Raw genomic sequence first — 20685 nt, 5'->3', positions numbered from 1 at the left:
CAAAGGACAAAAACGCTTTTCAAGCTAATCTGCTATTTCAATTGGTAGGTGGTCAATTATGTCAGTCTAATACCAATTACATTGCGTTGTTGTTTGAAGTTCTAGTAAAGACCATCGCCCTATTGATGCACCCCGTCTCGCTCTTTTTGGATTTCCATTGAATCCTTCATTTTTTCTTTTGTTTTATTAATTTATATTCGTAAACGCTTTATGGAAATTTGTCACTGATAAATACTGTTGCATTTATTGAACACGATGTTAGTTTTTAGACACTAACACATACAAATATAGATACATATAAATAGTATAACTGAATATCCCTTTCCTTCCGTATTTTGAACGCCTATGTCAATATTCAACATGTTGAAGAGTATATCATTTACTAACTAATCAATGAGCATGTTCAGATAATTACATAACATATGACAATATGAAAAAACAAATTTGCTAAGTTGTTGATGGAATTGTATGCATTATTTAATAGCTCTTAAACCAAACACGGGTAAGTTAGAATAAAATCTGTACTGTGTTTTAAATATATGTAAAATAAGTTAAATAACGCTTCACATTTCGACATAATTTTTAAGCAAACATGTCATAGTTTATCAAACAATTTATTCTCCGTACTTACAAATCTCAACAGATGTAAACGTAAAAGGTTGGCGCATGGATTACTAAATATATATATATAAAAAAGTAAAAGCATTTTGTTTTTCAAACCCAAAAGAGCGTGTTATTCTTCAGTTCATGCTTGTTCATGTTTGTCGTATTTGTTTTCCGTACATTGTATTATGTCGTTTTATTTTCCTCCTTTTTATTGTTCTCATATTTTGTGTTAAAATATATATGGTGTACTTGAAGGGAATTCAAAACAAAAACATGAACAACAAATATTAGCTTTTATTTGTAAATCTCTATGTATATAATTTGAAATTTTAATCATTTAGAATAAAATAATTACCTTAACACATTGAAAAGAAGCACAACTATATATATATATTTTAATTATTACACACTATATTATTATTTATTTGGGGTTTTTCATCAAAACAAATTATTTTGGCTGACCAATATCTGGACAAAAAACAATGTTATATTAGAAATATTAATAGTGGGTATTAAACCTATTACTAAATTTAAATTAAACCATACATAATATGTATAGGCTTTATGGCTTGCCTGGTAAGATCGAAACAAATTGGGGGATATATGTATAGAATACAATTATGTAATTCTAATTTGTTTCAATGAAACTTTATTCAATGAATACAAAATAAACAAAGCAAAAATTAATGTCTTGAATAAACAAAAATCAAGTATACACATAGGCTATATATATATATAACAATCAACATATGGCATATGTGTCCTTCAAGATTGAATAAATCATAACAATGCTTTTTTACTGTTTTTCATAAAAAGAAATTAAGCATTTCCGACTTCTGCCACCAGTTTTCTTCACGATGTATATAGTATATATAATGATATTGATTCGAAACTATGTCATATTTATAAAAAAGAAATGTGCACGTGATTGATTAAAATTCCTATTTTTTTCTGTTTGATTTGTATTGTGCATATTATGATTTAACAGTAAATATTTTACTGGTCTTTTCGGATTAGTGTCTATTATTAATGGAAAGTGATGTCTAGAGATTTCGTCTTTTATATTGATTTATTAAAAAATATGTTGAACGGTTTGGTGTTTTTTCTCACATTAAAACGGTACGATACCATCCATATCTGCTGTTGATTTTGTGAATGTTATTTTCTGTAATTGATATTATCTTGTTACTTGTTTGGCTTTACACCTATTTTGATCTGAGCGCCACTGTTGAGTCTTATGTAGATGAAACGCGCGTCTGGCGTATTAAATAATAATCCTGGTACCTTTGATAACCAATTGTATCGGTGTCGAAAGATTAAATTCCCTGAAATTATTAATTAGATTATGAAACACCTAATTTAATGACGCGACTGTAACTTTAGATAAGGTGAATTTGGTCTGGTTTTTTTTACACATCCCCCGTCTCTTTATTATTCTTTATAATTACACGATAAGGTATTGTATTCCATATTAACGAATTAAACAAAAAGACCCATTTTTATAAAATCTGTTTATATATGTTGCATATGCTCTTTAATGAACAAGGAAGTACGTAACAGACTAAAATTAGTAACTCTAACTTAATATATATATATAAAGTTAGTAACAATTATAAGAACTTCACTGAGAAATTTAAAAGTGTAAGAAGCTAAAGGAATGAAAAAGACTAACAGACAAATAATAGTACACAAGAAATAACAGAGAAAACTAAAGACTGAGCAACACGAACCCCACCAAAATCTGGAGGTGATCTCAGGTGATCTGGAAGGGTAAGCAGATTCTGTGCCACATGTGGCACCCGTCGTGTTGCTCATGTTATTACAAATCCGGTAAGTAGTCTATATTGATAGGTTACATCCAGATAACAAAATTCAAAATAATGTTTAGTAAAATAATTGCTTTTGGATATAAGCTGATTAATCTATGTCCACCAATTGTCTCGATTGATTGATTTATTGTTGGTTGCTTTACGTCGTATTAGCACAAAAAGGCTATACCGCAAATTGTCGCGATTGAAGGAAATGCATTTTAGTTGTTCCACGTGTGTAATTAAATGTGTTAATTTGACCAAAACAAATCGGTTACATATAAGAAAATTCTACAGATTTACTTTGAAAACTAGTAGTTGAATTGATGAATCATAATGAAATAAAAAAAACAAGCCTAAAACGAAATCATTTTCCTATGAGAATTATGAAAACAAAATTGAACACTTCATTATGAATATCATCACCGGAAAATTAACTTTCGTCGATTGAAACTTATTTCTCGTGAGAATTAAAAGATTAACAGTAATTTTATTTTGATAAACAGATTAAATGCGTAAAATCCGGTTTGAATTTTTTTTTATATTTAGTTCATAGTGCGTTGGTTTATATCACTGTATCTGAGAAGTAAAACCTACATGGGGATCTTTCCATATCTAGAATTGGACTACAGTTATATTTAGATGAACACTTTAATTCTTTGAGAAAGCTATCCTCGAAAACTACAAAAATTTGTATTTCACAAATACAAATTCCCTCACAGTAATTTCACTTTCAGATATTTTTTTTGAAATCATGTCACTCAATAACCCTTGCTTTAGTACGCGCTTGTATCTCATATATCCCAGTGAACTTGAAATGAAGGGTACTTAATTCCGAAACTAGAAAGACAGATTTTTTTTTATCTTTTTGTTGATGATGACACAGATCGACGAAATCGGGTAATAATCGTTTTTACTAATGAGTCCAACTTTCCAATCGTCAACTTCTCCTTTATAAAATGTAGAATACATTCTACTCAATCGTAAATTGTTTCCGTACCATAACTGATACGTTATACGCTCTTACATGTTTACACTATACGGACTTTATTAGCAAGAATGTGCTCCTCACACAAAACTTCTCCGAAGCAGAACAAAGAAGACCGACTGAAATTGACAGTAGGTAAGTTTTAGTGTCAAACTCACGAATTGTTTCCCGACCGAAATGATATGTTTGTGTATAAACTCACAAGCGATTGGCAGGATTTTTAAGTCTTCGATCTTTAGATAGTACAACATCGTCGTCTCATCTGTAATATTTACCTGTTTTGTCCTATTCCAGATTGTGACATTTTGACCTAATTGTGTCTATTGCCATGGGCTATGATTCGTCTATAAAAGAGACGCATATCCTATCGATGTATTCAGTCGCGCTCTTTTTAATGTTCATGCGATTCCATCAGCTTTTGTTTGTTGATTTGATTTTTCAATTTAATTAACTTGTATAAGATATCAGCATCAGTAAAATACTGTTGCAAATTTTGTGTTATTCAGCAGAAATGATTTTACTGGTCTCTTCAGACTTTCATCTAACGATAATTTAGTTTTATGGCTAGATATTTCGTAGTCTATCTTCAGGGAGTTAGACGTGTCGTTTTATCAGAGAATTGTTACTCATATATCCATTTTAACCAATTCGTTCAGTGTATATTGATTTGTTTGCATACATATAATGGCATAAAACTGTCTCTTAAACGCACTGCATGGGGAAATTCTTGTATTCTTAGTTTTGGAACTATATTAGAAATTTGATAAAGTACGAATTATATTGTTTGAGGAACATTTTGATTCAGTCGTCATCAATGCTCTTCAACATCGTACATAATTTAGCGTTTTAATTTTTTTTTATTCGAGCGTCATTGATGAGTCTTTTGTAGACTGGTATCTATGATGAGTTTATTTGCTACACACATTAATGCATTGTGGATGACTCAAGTCAAATATAACAACCATGTCAAAGCATCGATAGTTTTGCGTATTAAATTACCATTGACAACTATTTACACCACTGGGTCGATGTCACCGCTGGTGGACGTTTCGTCCGCGAGGGTATCACCAGCCTAGTAGGCAGCACTTCGGTATTGATATGAATATCAATTATATGGTCATTTTTACAAAACTTTAAATTGTTCGATAAACTAATAGATAGATTACTTTAGCCGTATTTCGCACAATTTTTGGGTATTTTGTGTCCTCAATGCTCTTCAACTATTTACTTTTTTTGCGTTATAACTATTTTGATGAGAGCATCACTGATGAGTCTTATATAGACGATCGCACGTCTTGCGTATTTAATTATAATCCTGGTTCCTTTGATAACTTATAAGATTACTTGTATAACTGTTTACGATGAATTAATCTAACTTGTAAAAAAAAGAGAAAAATAGTTAAAATATATATGTGTTCGTTATTTATTAGTTTCTAATTTTGTGTTTTGCCATTCATGCAGATACTAAGCACTTTACTATTAGTCGTGTTTTGTATCAGCATATAATATACAGTTAAGAAATTGAACTTTCCCATGAGCCTCATTCAACTACTTGAATTCCACAATACTGAAATTAAAATTATATCATAATTATCATACACTTATGTGCTGATAAAATGACACTACTTTGTAGACATATTGGAATACATTATTTACCTAGTGTACGTTTTATTACATTGGGCATGCAGTGCCTACGAAAGTGAAAACTTTTTCGCACATGCATGTCATTGTGACTCGAAGAACATTTTAATTATACATTTCTAAGGTTCAAAACCACTAACAAAAAGATAGCAAAAACGATTTTAAAAATAGATAAAAAAAAAAAGAAATAAAAAGAAGAATATCAATTACACTATTCGATGAATAAATTGATATAAATAAACTAAAAGTGATTGAAAAAATGCTGCATTACTATAATCACATTTGATGTAATATAGTAAAAAGTGTACATCATAATAACAAAAGGATATGATCTTTATTGTGGATCAAAATACTCTTAGTGCTTGATCATTGTTTGTATGGCTTATATGCTTTTAAGGTCTGTCATACAGGCACAACGTGTTCAATGCTAATTTATGCATTCATCACTTTGTTATTGACATCTGTTGCTTTTTTAAAATAAAAATTAGTCGGCTTGTTATGATATTTAACCTATCCATGTATACATAATCTCCACCAAGGAGATTTATATGACCTCCTTGAATCCACTTAATTGAAATATAATATCATAAGTGTTATAAAATAAGACACTGATAAAATGATACCACTGTGAAGCCATTTTAGATTATAATAATTATCATTTTCAAAATGCAAGTCCAGTCGTTTTAAGTAAATTGCTGTGGATATCTATTGCTATTGCAAACATTTATTGATACGTTTTTCAGTACAAAATTTCTGTATATCCAGTTTAGTTATCAATATAATGAGGAAAATCTAGCAACAAGGGTAATATTTAGGGGAAAGAACTAACTTAAACTGTCGATTGACGATTTAACTTATATAGTGTTTTTCTACCTTAGGAATAAATAACCTTAGCTGTGCTGCAAAACTTTTAGGAATTTTTAGTCCTCAATGCTCTTTAAATTTTTCCTTCATTTTGGCCTTTTGATTTATGTTTTATTCGAGTGTCACCATGAACCTCCCTTGTTTTGTAAACAAGCAATCGACTTGCAATGTGATTTTTCAGAAGGGGGGACAGCAAGCAAGAATGGTTGTCGTATCTAGGTCAAATATGTCAATTTCTGATTGCAACACATTACAGTCATAATAAATGAATTTGTAACAACATGTGCATCATTTAAGAGTTTTAAAGTGTTATAAGTTAATGAAATATATTAAATGCATGCCAATTTGATACAATTCATTATTCTGCAGTGGTCAATTTACGCATGTGCAAACAAATTTTATTGGATTTGGATCATAGGTTTATTCACAAAGCGAATTAAAGAAGCACATCATTTTAGAATTTCTACTGAAAAACCAATAAAATATACATAATTACACTTATAGGCCGTAGGTGGCCTTTTGCTATGATAAATTGAAATGTCTGAATCTACTAATATACCCTCATTTCCCATTGGTAGTTAAATTATATTTTTGTCATTTTGGTTGTCCTACCTTGTATATAACTTGCTTTTGATTGATTGTTAATTTGTCCTCGACCTTAATATGCATGCACATAAACGTTTTGCAATTTGTATCTAAACATGATCATCGCTCAATCCATAAAAATGTACATTAATTTCTATTTTAGAATTGAGAAAAGAGAAATCTTTTAAGTTTAAAAAAAACAAAAAAAAACATTTTTTTATTTATATCTTAAGCATGTGGATGACTCAAGTCAAATATAACAACCATGTCAAAGCATCGATAGTTTTGCGTATTAAATTACCATTGACAACTATTTACACCACTGGGTCGATGTCACCGCTGGTGGACGTTTCGTCCGCGAGGGTATCACCAGCCTAGTAGGCAGCACTTCGGTATTGATATGAATATCAATTATATGGTCATTTTTACAAAACTTTAAATTGTTCGATAAACTAATAGATAGATTACTTTAGCCGTATTTCGCACAATTTTTGGGTATTTTGTGTCCTCAATGCTCTTCAACTATTTACTTTTTTTGCGTTATAACTATTTTGATGAGAGCATCACTGATGAGTCTTATATAGACGATCGCACGTCTTGCGTATTTAATTATAATCCTGGTTCCTTTGATAACTTATAAGATTACTTGTATAACTGTTTACGATGAATTAATCTAACTTGTAAAAAAAAGAGAAAAATAGTTAAAATATATATGTGTTCGTTATTTATTAGTTTCTAATTTTGTGTTTTGCCATTCATGCAGATACTAAGCACTTTACTATTAGTCGTGTTTTGTATCAGCATATAATATACAGTTAAGAAATTGAACTTTCCCATGAGACTCATTCAACTACTTGAATTCCACAATACTGAAATTAAAATTATATCATAATTATCATACACTTATGTGCTGATAAAATGACACTACTTTGTAGACATATTGGAATACATTATTTACCTAGTGTACGTTTTATTACATTGGGCATGCAGTGCCTACGAAAGTGAAAACTTTTTCGCACATGCATGTCATTGTGACTCGAAGAACATTTTAATTATACATTTCTAAGGTTCAAAACCACTAACAAAAAGATAGCAAAAACGATTTTAAAAATAGATAAAAAAAAAAAAGAAATAAAAAGAAGAATATCAATTACACTATTCGATGAATAAATTGATATAAATAAACTAAAAGTGATTGAAAAAATGCTGCATTACTATAATCACATTTGATGTAATATAGTAAAAAGTGTACATCATAATAACAAAAGGATATGATCTTTATTGTGGATCAAAATACTCTTAGTGCTTGATCATTGTTTGTATGGCTTATATGCTTTTAAGGTCTGTCATACAGGCACAACGTGTTCAATGCTAATTTATGCATTCATCACTTTGTTATTGACATCTGTTGCTTTTTTAAAATAAAAATTAGTCGGCTTGTTATGATATTTAACCTATCCATGTATACATAATCTCCACCAAGGAGATTTATATGACCTCCTTGAATCCACTTAATTGAAATATAATATCATAAGTGTTATAAAATAAGACACTGATAAAATGATACCACTGTGAAGCCATTTTAGATTATAATAATTATCATTTTCAAAATGCAAGTCCAGTCGTTTTAAGTAAATTGCTGTGGATATCTATTGCTATTGCAAACATTTATTGATACGTTTTTCAGTACAAAATTTCTGTATATCCAGTTTAGTTATCAATATAATGAGGAAAATCTAGCAACAAGGGTAATATTTAGGGGAAAGAACTAACTTAAACTGTCGATTGACGATTTAACTTATATAGTGTTTTTCTACCTTAGGAATAAATAACCTTAGCTGTGCTGCAAAACTTTTAGGAATTTTTAGTCCTCAATGCTCTTTAAATTTTTCCTTCATTTTGGCCTTTTGATTTATGTTTTATTCGAGTGTCACCATGAACCTCCCTTGTTTTGTAAACAAGCAATCGACTTGCAATGTGATTTTTCAGAAGGGGGGACAGCAAGCAAGAATGGTTGTCGTATCTAGGTCAAATATGTCAATTTCTGATTGCAACACATTACAGTCATAATAAATGAATTTGTAACAACATGTGCATCATTTAAGAGTTTTAAAGTGTTATAAGTTAATGAAATATATTAAATGCATGCCAATTTGATACAATTCATTATTCTGCAGTGGTCAATTTACGCATGTGCAAACAAATTTTATTGGATTTGGATCATAGGTTTATTCACAAAGCGAATTAAAGAAGCACATCATTTTAGAATTTCTACTGAAAAACCAATAAAATATACATAATTACACTTATAGGCCGTAGGTGGCCTTTTGCTATGATAAATTGAAATGTCTGAATCTACTAATATACCCTCATTTCCCATTGGTAGTTAAATTATATTTTTGTCATTTTGGTTGTCCTACCTTGTATATAACTTGCTTTTGATTGATTGTTAATTTGTCCTCGACCTTAATATGCATGCACATAAACGTTTTGCAATTTGTATCTAAACATGATCATCGCTCAATCCATAAAAATGTACATTAATTTCTATTTTAGAATTGAGAAAAGAGAAATCTTTTAAGTTTAAAAAAAACAAAAAAATACATTTTTTTATTTACATCTTAAGCATGTAAAAATGTATATTTCAAACATCTAAACATTGTAGCCCATTTAAGAATACATTAAATCGGTATCTTAGCTAGTCATCAGCAGAAGTGCAAAACACTTGATTCAAATGAAACATATATACATTGAATATCTCTTTTGTCAGCATGTCTGGTTTCAAACATCATTCATATCCGAAGCCAGGGGTTTCGGACGAACCCCTCCCCCCTTGAAAACAAATAAGCACTGTTAAAGTCAATGTTCTGTTCGAATTGTGACTGTTAAAGTCGAGTTTGTGAGTCTAACGAACCCCCCTTTGGAAATTCCTGGCTACGGGTCTGTCATTTAAATATCTGTTTCATCTGAGCCATGATCGGACACGAAGAATAACAATATTATAGTCTGATGATTTAACATCTTAGTTTTGCGGTTTTCTCGAAGCTTTTCTGAGTATATCCCTTTCAATATCATAGGAACATTGATACTAAAATTAAAATAGCTGTTTCATTTAAAACATGATTTGTCTAAAACTCATGATCGCGCATATATTTTAATGGTACTATATAAAAGTAAAACGTGGCATTTGTCTAATTTTTTTAATGTGAATAGTTTTCATTTATGATATGGAGATGTATACTGGTAACCACATAAAACAATTCCCATTTTCAATAAAAATATTACTTTTGGTAACAATTATTTTTCACCTCGATCTACTCGCCACAATTATACTAATACTTATCCTAAGTTTCAACACGGTCCTCTCAGAAAGTGGTTTCTTCTTCTGAAGTTCATCACTTTGTAACTTAAAGAGGGACAAAAGATACCAGAGAGACAGTCAAACTCATAGATCGAAAATAAACTGACAACGTCATGGCTAAAAATGAAAAAGACAAACAGACAAACGATAGTACACATGACAACACAGAAAACTAAAGACTAAGCAACACGAACCCTACCAAAAGGTGGAGTGATTTCAGGTGCTCCGGAAGGGTAGGCAGATCCTGTCATGTTGCTCATGTTATTACAAACCCGGTAAATAGTCTAATTATGTAGGTCACATTCATGAAATAGGGAGGGGGATTGTACGTAGTGCGACGTAAGGAACATATAAGATATCATTTGTGAAACGGTTATTCCATAACGGTCAACCAAACTCATGATGGCGTCTGTAACTAACTTATGTTTAGTGAATGGGAGTGATATCATAACAGGCATAACTAAATAAAGTTCAATGGCGGATCCAGGGGGAGGGTTCCGGGGTTGAAATCCCCCTTTTTTGGACGATCAATGCATTTGAATGGGGACATATAGTTGGACCCCCCTTTAATGACTGGATCCACCCCTAAAGTTCCACGAAGTCATCGTCTACTAACCCACTTAAAGATCTAGACCCCCTTCTAATGCAATATATTATTGAATATATAATAGTAATGCAACAAAAGAAATTGTATGCATCTGGATTTTGTTATAAAAAATAATGGTATTGAGAAATATGGAAAAAAGGGAGGGGGGATTGTCATGTCTTTAATTTTTGAACATGAGGGGTCTTGGAATTATTTTTTTATTTGAATATGCGACCTTAGAATTAATAACTTAAGAGACCCTCCCCCTATTGAAAGAAAAAGACCAGTCCCTTATCGAGTCATATATGATGTTTATTGTTCCCTTATTTATACAATAAAATGAACAGACAAATCACGAGTTACAATAGTGTATCAAGTGCACGTAGAAAATTGTGTATGCTATACATTTACATGATGACGACAATAAAATGATTAAACGACAAAATTTCAAGTCACCGACAATAAAACTGAATGACATTTGAACAGGTAAAACGATCGCCAGGCACAGTAATATATTAGCATATACGAAAGATTGTTTTACACATACTACATAATTATATTTACGTTGAATAATTCATAGTGATTGTTGGATTTCGATAGGAAATTGATCGAATTTATTGTACTAAACTTAATATGTTTCTTTCGTTTTTTTAATGTAAATACCTGAACAGGTAAGATGATTACAAATTTTATTTTATTTTGATTTTTTACAACTTTTCGTATGTGAATACAAAATGAGGACCCACGGGAATTCAAAGGTATTGTAAATAAAGTTATCATAGAGCCATTGATTTTCGCGTTTGAACTGGTTCACATTTTGTAGTCCCCTAAGGACGCTGAACTGGGCCATTTTATAGGTGGTACTGTATGTTTGGATAATTGTAAACAGACGTACGGTGACCTTAAAAAACTTTCGTGATAAATCAAGTTATTTTGGTCTACATGGTTTGATAACCGTGAGAGCTTTCGTTTGAGTGAAAACACACATTTTATATTGTTAGCCATGTTGATAGCCTACAGGCAATCCATATCTTTTTTTATACGGAATTTGATATTTCAGAAATCATCAATAAAAGCAGTTTTTTATATTTTTTTCATAGTTGGGAAAATGTAATTGATCAAATGGTTCTGTCCAGAGAAGAAATAGCAAAACATCTGTCTAAACAACGGGAAGATCTAAATTAAGGAATGTATCTGCCTCATGCAAAGCTCTGATTTCTTGCCTGGCTTTGGCTATAATTTTTGCTCCATTTTTGTTTATAGCTCTTATGCTGAGTTAGCATGTATTTCGAATTCGATTCGCATTTACTAATTCGAATTGGTTTAATTCGCATTCGAAACGTTTTACGTCCTAACGTCAACTATAATTCGAATTATATTGTGCGTCAAATTTGCTTTACTGTCCAAACGACGTCAACTTTTCATTCGTATTTACAAAAACGTATTTCTAATTCGAACTGGGTAATACCATTTATAACCAATTCGAATCAATTTCAATTAAAAAAGAAGAGTGTGTGAACGCGATTAGCGAATTCAATTCGCATTCGATTCGAATTCAATTCGAATTAAATGTCCGTGTGAACGAGGCATTATATTTTTAATAAGCTTTGGATTTTCAAATAATTTGTCCTCGAGCATCGCTGAAGAGACATTTATTGTGCATCTGGTGCAGAAAAATTGGTACAGTATATAATATAAAAAAGAAGATGTGGTATGATTGCCAATAAGACAACTCTCCACAAGAGACCAACTAACACAGAAATTAACAACTATAGGTCACCGTACGGCCTTCAACAATGAGTAAAGCCCATACCGCATTGTATGTATGTGATTGTTTAACAATCTTTTGGTGGTCATCCCATCTTAAGAATATAATCTAAATTTTGAGGTAAAACTTAAAACTAGCTTCAACTATTTCCATTTTTTTGTAACCTTATAGTTTAAATTATATCATGTTCAATATCGCCCCCTTATCGAGATTAAAAATTCTGAATGTTAAGTACTAGTTACAAACTTATCTTTGTATACGAGAGCACGGAAGTCAAACTTATCTTTGTATACGAGAGCACGGAAGTCAGTATTTTATTTCCTCAGGATGTGATCACTTGAGTTATTTATAACATTGTTTAAACAAATGTTTTATTTTCTCTGCTAGTTTAATATATTTTTTAATTGTTTATATATAAATAGTTATCACAAATATCAGTTATTAAAGGTTTATATAAACTCATTTTAGAATTTATCAAATATTATTTTCATAGTATATATAGAAGGGAACTTCATGTAAGTTGGCAAAACTTTTATCTGTTCATGTTGTATCAATGGTCAAATAAAAAAAAATCATAAACTAAACAAAATTTATTGATATCTTTTAAATAAGGTAAAATGTTACCCGTCAATTGAATACACAATGAACCCATTTCCCCTCATTTTAACCTTGCATTTCCTTAATGTTAAGGGAGGAACGCTTACTTATCAATCTTTAGAATTATTAATAAGCAGAAAAGGTCAATAAAGGAGGAATTTAATATTTGAAATTCACATGAAGAAAGGTAAAAAAAGATGAAGAATAATCTTTTCTTCGATTGTGTCGTCACAGAATGCGACTTATCTCAAAATGTGTACATGCCATGACCAACAAGATGGCACTAATTTAGCAGGATACATTTTTTAGAGCCCTGCATGTTATTGGTGGGATTCATGTTGCCTATCTTCAGTTTGTTATGTAGAATTATTTAGACCATTGTATTTCTGTCGGGTTTCTCATTTTAGACTAGTTTCTTTTTTAGAGAAAATTTTCTTTGATTTTGTGGGAATTTCTAATTCTTATAACTTTTGATTGTTTCTTCAACAGCTTCTGCCCTTTTTTTTTTTACTTATATGTCAATCAAACATGGAAGTAAAGAATTATCAACAAACTTGATATGATACATGTATACTATTTCAATGAGTGAGCAGTTATTTAAACCTAAATTTTTCAAGAAAAGGTTGTACTTTGGTGTATTGTGTTGTTTGTTCTTATACGCGCATGCTGACCTGAAGATGTATTTATATACTTAACAATTGAATAATAACAACTAACAACTGTTTATAATTCGCTGCTCAAACTTGTTATCAACCAGCCATACTTTGAATTGAATTCACAATATGATATTGTTCAAATAAAAACGAACATTTTAACAAAGGTGTTACCGTTGGACAAATGTCATACATTAAAGAGAAAAAAGAAATAGCATATCTGTTCAACATGCGTAAAAAGTCAATGAATTCTACAAATTATCATTTATTTTAAATCATATGTATTTGTGAATTTGATAAAGGCCAAAGGTATGTCCTGTATACATGTATGTATAAATATCGTCGTAAGTCATATACCACAACGGAGATATTAAAGGTCAAGGTTGGACACATCTCTTGTTTACACTGCAGTGAACGGATATTGTAAATCATTAGCGAAGACTTGATAACTTTCTATATAATACTAAGATAATGCATATCTATAATTTATAGCTCACCTGGCACAAAAGACCAAGAGAGCTTTTCCAATAACACTATGACGTCAGTCGCCCGTCGTTGTCATTGTTCGATAAATGTTTGTCCCTGAGACTACTGGGCCAAATTTATCCAAGCTTTTTTTTCAAAATCTTCATTAAAGTATCTTGTTTTTGAAATTTGTCCTATGATCTATTAACTGCCCAACAACATTGGGAAAATATCTATAAATAGAACACAAGGAACCAATGCAGGTGTTGTCTGTTATCTTGGAAACTTATTCGTATTCCATGAAAATATGACGGTGGCTTACCTACTGGTTATTTTATCGACTTATAATATTATAAGAGGTATTGTTCTTACATGGCGACTTTTGTCATTTTAATTGTTGTTTTTGCTTTTTTTCTTGAAATATATGAATATACTTTTAATGGCAAATATGATCAGCACTCCTATACCTAATTAATTGATAAAAACACACTCGAAAACACCAGACGAAGAGGAAATATAGGTTCCAAAGAACCCCCTCCCCCACATCCACACCAAGATTGAGGGATAACACGAAGTGATAGGAGAGGATCTTTTATGAAGTTTTTCCTGTAAAAAAAACCACCCATCCACACACACACAAACAAAAACCTCACACAACTTTTATCAAGTATCCTATAAAAAAAAAGCAGGAACAAAAAACACAAAAAAAACCCACCATAATTCTCACAAAAGGTACCATGAAATAAATTAGAAAATTGTATCCTCCGATATCTGAGTCCGATATCCGCTGTGATTGAACTCTTTAATTTGCCAAAACATATTTAATATGATTGACACGGATTGGGGTTTGCAATGTACATCTATAATAATTAGAAAAGTAAATAACCGTAAATGCACTTTTTACAAGTATTATTATTTTTGAGTTGCTTCGGAAAACTGCACAGAAGCAGACTGTGACCGTGTTTGAAATTATAATTTATATATGACGTCATATATAAATAGAGGCGTAAAAGAACCGAATGATTTTAAAACTGTGTTAGGCCTAGCCTTTGTTAAGCAAACCATTTATCTATGACTGGTAAAAGTTTATGAACATCGTGTTTTACAGTATTTCACCAGGTAACACTTATAAACCACCTAATAAATATTGCTTTTAATCTAAAAATATCTGGCACAACTGTCATGCGGCTGAACCACACGAGTGGCTAATGACTTTATGTTTAAAAGTCGTGAGTAAAGATTATGAGATACATATTACAACGTAGTTTTGAAGTCTTAGTTTGTTTCAATTTGCGCTTATCAGTGAGTGGCAAGATTTCAAGATTCTTTCAAGAGGCGGACCCAACAATTTGCAAAAGTGGGGACTGCCTAAAAAAGAGGCCGTTCCTGTCACGCTTCAGGGATTCCCTATCTCAGATTTCCCTATATATATAACCAATATAAAATTTTCAAGAAAAAAAGGGTATTTGGTGTCACCGAATTTTTACTTTAGAAAAATTGTATATGAGTAACTATTTATTACGCGGACCTGTGTGTGAGCACCCTTTCCGATGTTAACAAAAGTGTACCAACTATGTACGCAATGGCCAGTCGGGATTAATTTCTGGAATGTGCCATTTTTCAAGCCTCGTGGTATAGGATCAGGTTGAAAAATTAATAAGAAATATGTATGCTAACTGTTATATTTGGGGTAACATTTCATTTTGGACACTGTTTTTCCGAACAGGATATTTTTCAAAACCGACACACTTCGATCTCGGAATCAGCAGGGATTATCATTAGGAGTATATCCTTTGATATCTTTATTCAAGTCAAGTCGTCCATTGAAAACAGTCTTTCTTTTTATGAAATAACGGCCCTTTCAAGTCAAAAATGTATCCTACATTCGCCTATGCATTTATTTAACTGGAATTTCTGTGTAGAATATTACCTTCAGTAAGCCGATTTAGTTTACCTGCATACGAAGTGTATTTTTCTATATCGACCAATCTCATTGTCATAATTTAATCAATCTACTGGAATTGGCTCTGCACAGGTATAATCAAGGTAAATATTAGTCTCGTAAATTTTCAGTAGAAACACAAATAAGTACCTAAAATAGAATTGCATATCCATGTTTTACAACTGTATCAACTACTGGTGTGACAATAGTTTTAGTATTCAGTAATTAGGGGTTATTTAGTTGAAACAGGTGACATGGAAAACGTGACGTTGACATTTCATCTCATTTTACTTTGGTTTTGCAGAATCTGTTGTGCTTGAAAAAATACACATAATGATATTGTTGATATTAACATATAGTCAAATATTTTCCACTGGACGTTAAGGAATTGACTATATTTGTCATAGTTTACTAAAAAAAAAGATATATGGTGAGGGGTTCTTTATATTTTATACGTGTAGTAAAACTATGGTTCACCGTTGGTCTGGATAATTACTTATGACATTCGCTCAATCATTTTAAGAAGTAAAATAATCACATAAAACACACGAAACATAGAAATAGTAAGAGAACGAATGGTTTGATTGATTGATTTGTGTTTAATGCCACTTTCAACACTGGTGTGCTATTTTGTGGCGTTAGTTTTTAATGGTAGAGGAAGCCGAAGTGCCCTGAGAGAACCACCGACCATCGGTAGGATAAGAGAAAAAGTAATAATTTAAAAAATACCGTCATTAAATACAACGTAAGAGCCCATTTATGACAATCGAAATAATAAATATATATGCAAAAATTTGATGTCAAAATAAAAGGATAAAACATGGCACACCAAGAATTCAATTAAGATCGAATCAATTATAATACACTCTAGCTACCTCACACAACCAACACAACGGACCTTACTCCCTATGGCTTTTACTTGCCCTCTAATAATGGATCCGTCAGTAGCGAGCTATATAACTTATAGTAGAAAGTTATAAATCTGCTGTAGCAGAAAAAAAGTAAAATTCAAAAGTGGAAATAGTTCCAGGTATTCACCTTGCCTCTAGCTTCCATTGGAAATATAACAATTAATATTTATAACTCTGAGAAATAATGCATATGTTTAATTATTTGTTAAACTTTTCACAAACCTTAAGTTTAATAAGTTTGTTACATATGTAACTCTCTGTGATACATTCTTTTTAGCTCACTGTGATACATTAAAAAAAAATAATCTTTAAATGTTTTTTGAACTTTTGTTGAAAATATTAAACATTATTTAATAAATACTTTCTTTTTTTTTTATCCAGCTTGAAAATATGCGATAAATAGACATTTACATGTCGTTTTTCATGTTGTCATTGGAATCAGCCCTTGGCCCACACCAAGCTCTCGGACTAAAGCCTTCTAGCATGATATGGGAGTCTTGGGCTGATAACGGGGCCAACACGGAAAATGCCCTGTAATAATCTATAATAATCCACTTATACTCAGTCAACAAGTATATATAATATGGTATAATAGCAGAATGTCGCTACATAGATGACCATTTGTAATGAACGATGTTATTCTATACTAAGTGTTACCTTCTTTATCAAGGATGTATGTGTTAAAAATATTAAATGTATGTTCATTGGTATTTAATTACGTTTTTTTTTCTTTGACAGAAGTAATGAAGAATGAACCTTCTAAAGGAATAGGTGCACAGAGATGTAAGTTTCATACAATACATTATGTGTTTTTGGCTCCCTATTTATATAGCTATAGACATAGAAAAAGTACAGTACAATATAAGTAGATATAAGAAGATGTGGTATGAGTGCAAATAAGACACCTCTCCATCCCAGAAGTAAAAAAAAGTATCTATTTGCTGTTACCTAAGGAAGGAGAGACAACTCCTCATCCAAATATAAAAAAAAGAAGTTGTGGTATGATTCCAAATGCACTTATGTTATGTGTGTGTGGCAAAGTGGTCTGAATATTTGAACTGCTGTATAACTAACACACTGTCCACACTAAGGTTGTACTTTCGAATCCGTCACATTCTAGGTGCGTTTGATCCGAATATTTATTGATAAGGGGTGTTAGTTTTCCTACGGTGTTTGTTTCTATAGTCACTCCGGCATTTCCCCACAACAATTTAAACAACAACAAACTCATCGTCAAATAATAGCATAATAGTGCCTAAAAAGTGGCGATAAACAGCAATTAATCAATCAATCTAATGCACTATAAGTGGATTAAATTATATATGTGTTTGTCCTTATCTGTAATCAGATTAAAGTTAATATTTCACTGAATGAAACTTCACTCAACAAATTCATTTATATTTGTAATCTAAATTACATGTGCGGAGTTGTGTTATATGTTTGCTGTATGGGATAAAATGATAGTAAGTAAACGATAATATCCTTATTGTGTCTAATAAAATATTTGGAATAGTGAATGGGTTTTCTTACATCCAGTGATGAGTGTATAATACATAGATATAGGAAGATGTGGTGTGAGTGCCAATGAGACAGCTATCCATCCAAATATCAATTTAGAAAGTAAACCATTATAGGTCAATGCACGGCCTTCAACACGGAGCCTTGGCTCACACCGAACAACAAGCTATAAAGGGACCAAAAATTACTAGTGTAAAACCATTCAAACGGGAAACCAACGGTCTAATCTATATAAAAAAAACGAGAAACGAGAAACACGTAAAAATTACATAAACAAACGACAACTAATGTACATCAGATTCCTGACTTAGAACAGGTGCAAACATTTGCAGCGGGATTAAACGTTTTAATGGTACCAAACCTTCTCCCTTTTTCTGAAACAATAGCATAACATCGCAACATAGAAAAACACACGGTAAGATATCAATTGGCAGGCTTAACTCAATCAAAAAACGTAAATTAATACACTATACATGCATAATCTGGACGAGAACAATAAAGTAAAAGGTATATATGTTCTGGGAAGTGAATCGCAAGGGATGAAGAATAGAAAATGAATACTGCCATTGGATATTTCATTACTTCAATCAACCGTTTGGGTTCACAAATGAAAAGACAATTGTATCTTTATATTTTTCTGCTGTATCCACACTGTTTTTTTTCTGCAGTTATAGAAACGTTGAATAACAGATAATTTATATTCAAAATGTGTTTTTATTTATTTTTCAGATTTAACTTTTGTTGGTTTTTTCATTTTAACAGTGATATTTTACGTCAATGTCAAGTCTGGTAATAATTTCATACGACTAGAAAGTCCATCGCCATTTAGAACACAGGCATTCAACATAACGATAATACGCAAAGGCGTGGTGATCAATCCGCAGAAAGTAGTACACTCTATATGTCCTACTTTTTCAGGGAGAATTGGAAATAAACTTTTTATTTATGCTTCATCCTATGGTATAGCGAGAAGTAAAGGGATGGAAGTGGTTATCAATACAAACTGTGAACTGCTGAAATATTTTACCTTATACGCAGACGTACGAAAAGACACATCAATATGTGATTCACATAATCTCAAAACATTGAAAGAAGAACATTCAGCCGTGTATGATAAACGAATTCTGGATTTTAATAATACACAAAACGTTAGACTACTTCAATATTTACAATCCTACCTTTATTTTGATCAATATAAGGAGGAATTGAGAGACCAATTTACCTTCACTGAAAAAATGATTAAAAAGGCGACTTTAATTCTAGACAATAAACTTAAAGGATATAATATTTACAGAAATAGTACATATCACAAAAACCACAAGCATAAATATATGAAGGTATATAATGAGACTTCACATAAAAAGATAACATTGATCGGCGTTCATATACGACGCGGTGACTGGACAAAATACCCGGATGCTGGCTATAATGTGCCATCCAAGGAATATTTAAGGAAAGCAGTTGAGTGGTACCAATCTAAAATGGAGAATTTAGTGTTTGTCGTAGCGTCAAACGGAATAAAATGGGCGAAGGATAACATGCCCAAAAATATAACTGCTGTGTTTTTAGAGGGAAATTCAGCCTGGGTAGACTTAGCAACTGTAACGTTATGTGAACATTTTATTTCATCGTCTGGAACATTTAGCTGGTGGGCGGCATGGTTGACAAGAGGAAATGTGACATTCTTTAAATGGCCGGCAAAAGAAGGAACTCGCTTCCGTACAGCGTATAGTAAAGATTACAAAGATTATTATTATTCACATTGGATTGGTCTGTAATTCGAGAAACGAGGAATAAACCATGATGAAAGGAATAACATATACTACGCTAAAAGATAACTGTCAGACAAGGATAAGATATGGCACATTCTATAAATGTTGATATTAAAGAAAGAAAAACACGTTTTCGAAGAGCGTTCTTGCAAGGATTACAAAGAATATTACTATTCACATGGGATCGGTCTATGATCCGAGAGACATGGCAAAAGACAGTTTGTAACAAATATCGAACTATATTAAAAAAATGTCTAAAGCTTATTGCATTAGGGATGGAGTTTCCCTGATTGCACTTATACCATAGAAAATATAAAAAAAAAATCTGTGTTATATTCAGTTGAAAATATTTCCAAGGTTCTTTTAACTATTTCCTTTTAAATGATGTATATTTATTAGCTTAAAAAACATCAGTTTTTATTAATAGTTCTTTGCATTTACAGTTCCAAATTTGACAAAAACGTCCGAATAAAGATGTGTATTCTAGCAGCATGTTAAGTTCATTTTCAGAAGAAAAAAATCAAACTTGAAAGCTATAATTGGTGCTTTGTTTGACAGTTCACACCTCGTTGTCAATATCACGGAATTTTAAGCGACTGTCATACAAGTGAGGGAATTCA

At 31.5% G+C, this 20685-nt stretch overlaps 1 protein-coding gene across 4 annotated transcripts; it reads left to right on the top strand.

Moving 5' to 3' along the window:
* The first annotated feature begins 361 nt into the window (after window positions 1-361).
* On the top strand, window positions 362-20551 carry LOC134685277 (galactoside alpha-(1,2)-fucosyltransferase 2-like). Of its 4 annotated transcripts, none has more exons than XM_063544880.1 (3): window positions 362-502; window positions 17514-17558; window positions 19023-20551. In XM_063544880.1, the coding sequence occupies exons 1-3, from the start codon at window positions 469-471 to the stop codon at window positions 20069-20071; spliced, it is 1128 nt and encodes a 375-aa protein (XP_063400950.1). In that variant the 5' UTR covers window positions 362-468; the 3' UTR covers window positions 20072-20551. The 4 variants fall into 4 exon arrangements, with proteins under 4 accessions (XP_063400950.1, XP_063400953.1, XP_063400952.1 ...); XM_063544883.1 differs by lacking the exon at window positions 362-502 and adding an exon at window positions 10816-10925; XM_063544882.1 differs by lacking the exon at window positions 362-502 and adding an exon at window positions 10932-11110.
* The last annotated feature ends 134 nt before the right edge of the window (window positions 20552-20685 follow it).

The sequence above is a fragment of the Mytilus trossulus genome, chromosome 9 (assembly GCF_036588685.1).
Source record: "Mytilus trossulus isolate FHL-02 chromosome 9, PNRI_Mtr1.1.1.hap1, whole genome shotgun sequence".
Classification (NCBI taxonomy): domain Eukaryota; kingdom Metazoa; phylum Mollusca; class Bivalvia; order Mytilida; family Mytilidae; genus Mytilus; species Mytilus trossulus.
Note: the sequence above shows the minus strand (reverse complement) of the source record. Positions and strands in the feature narration are given on the sequence as shown.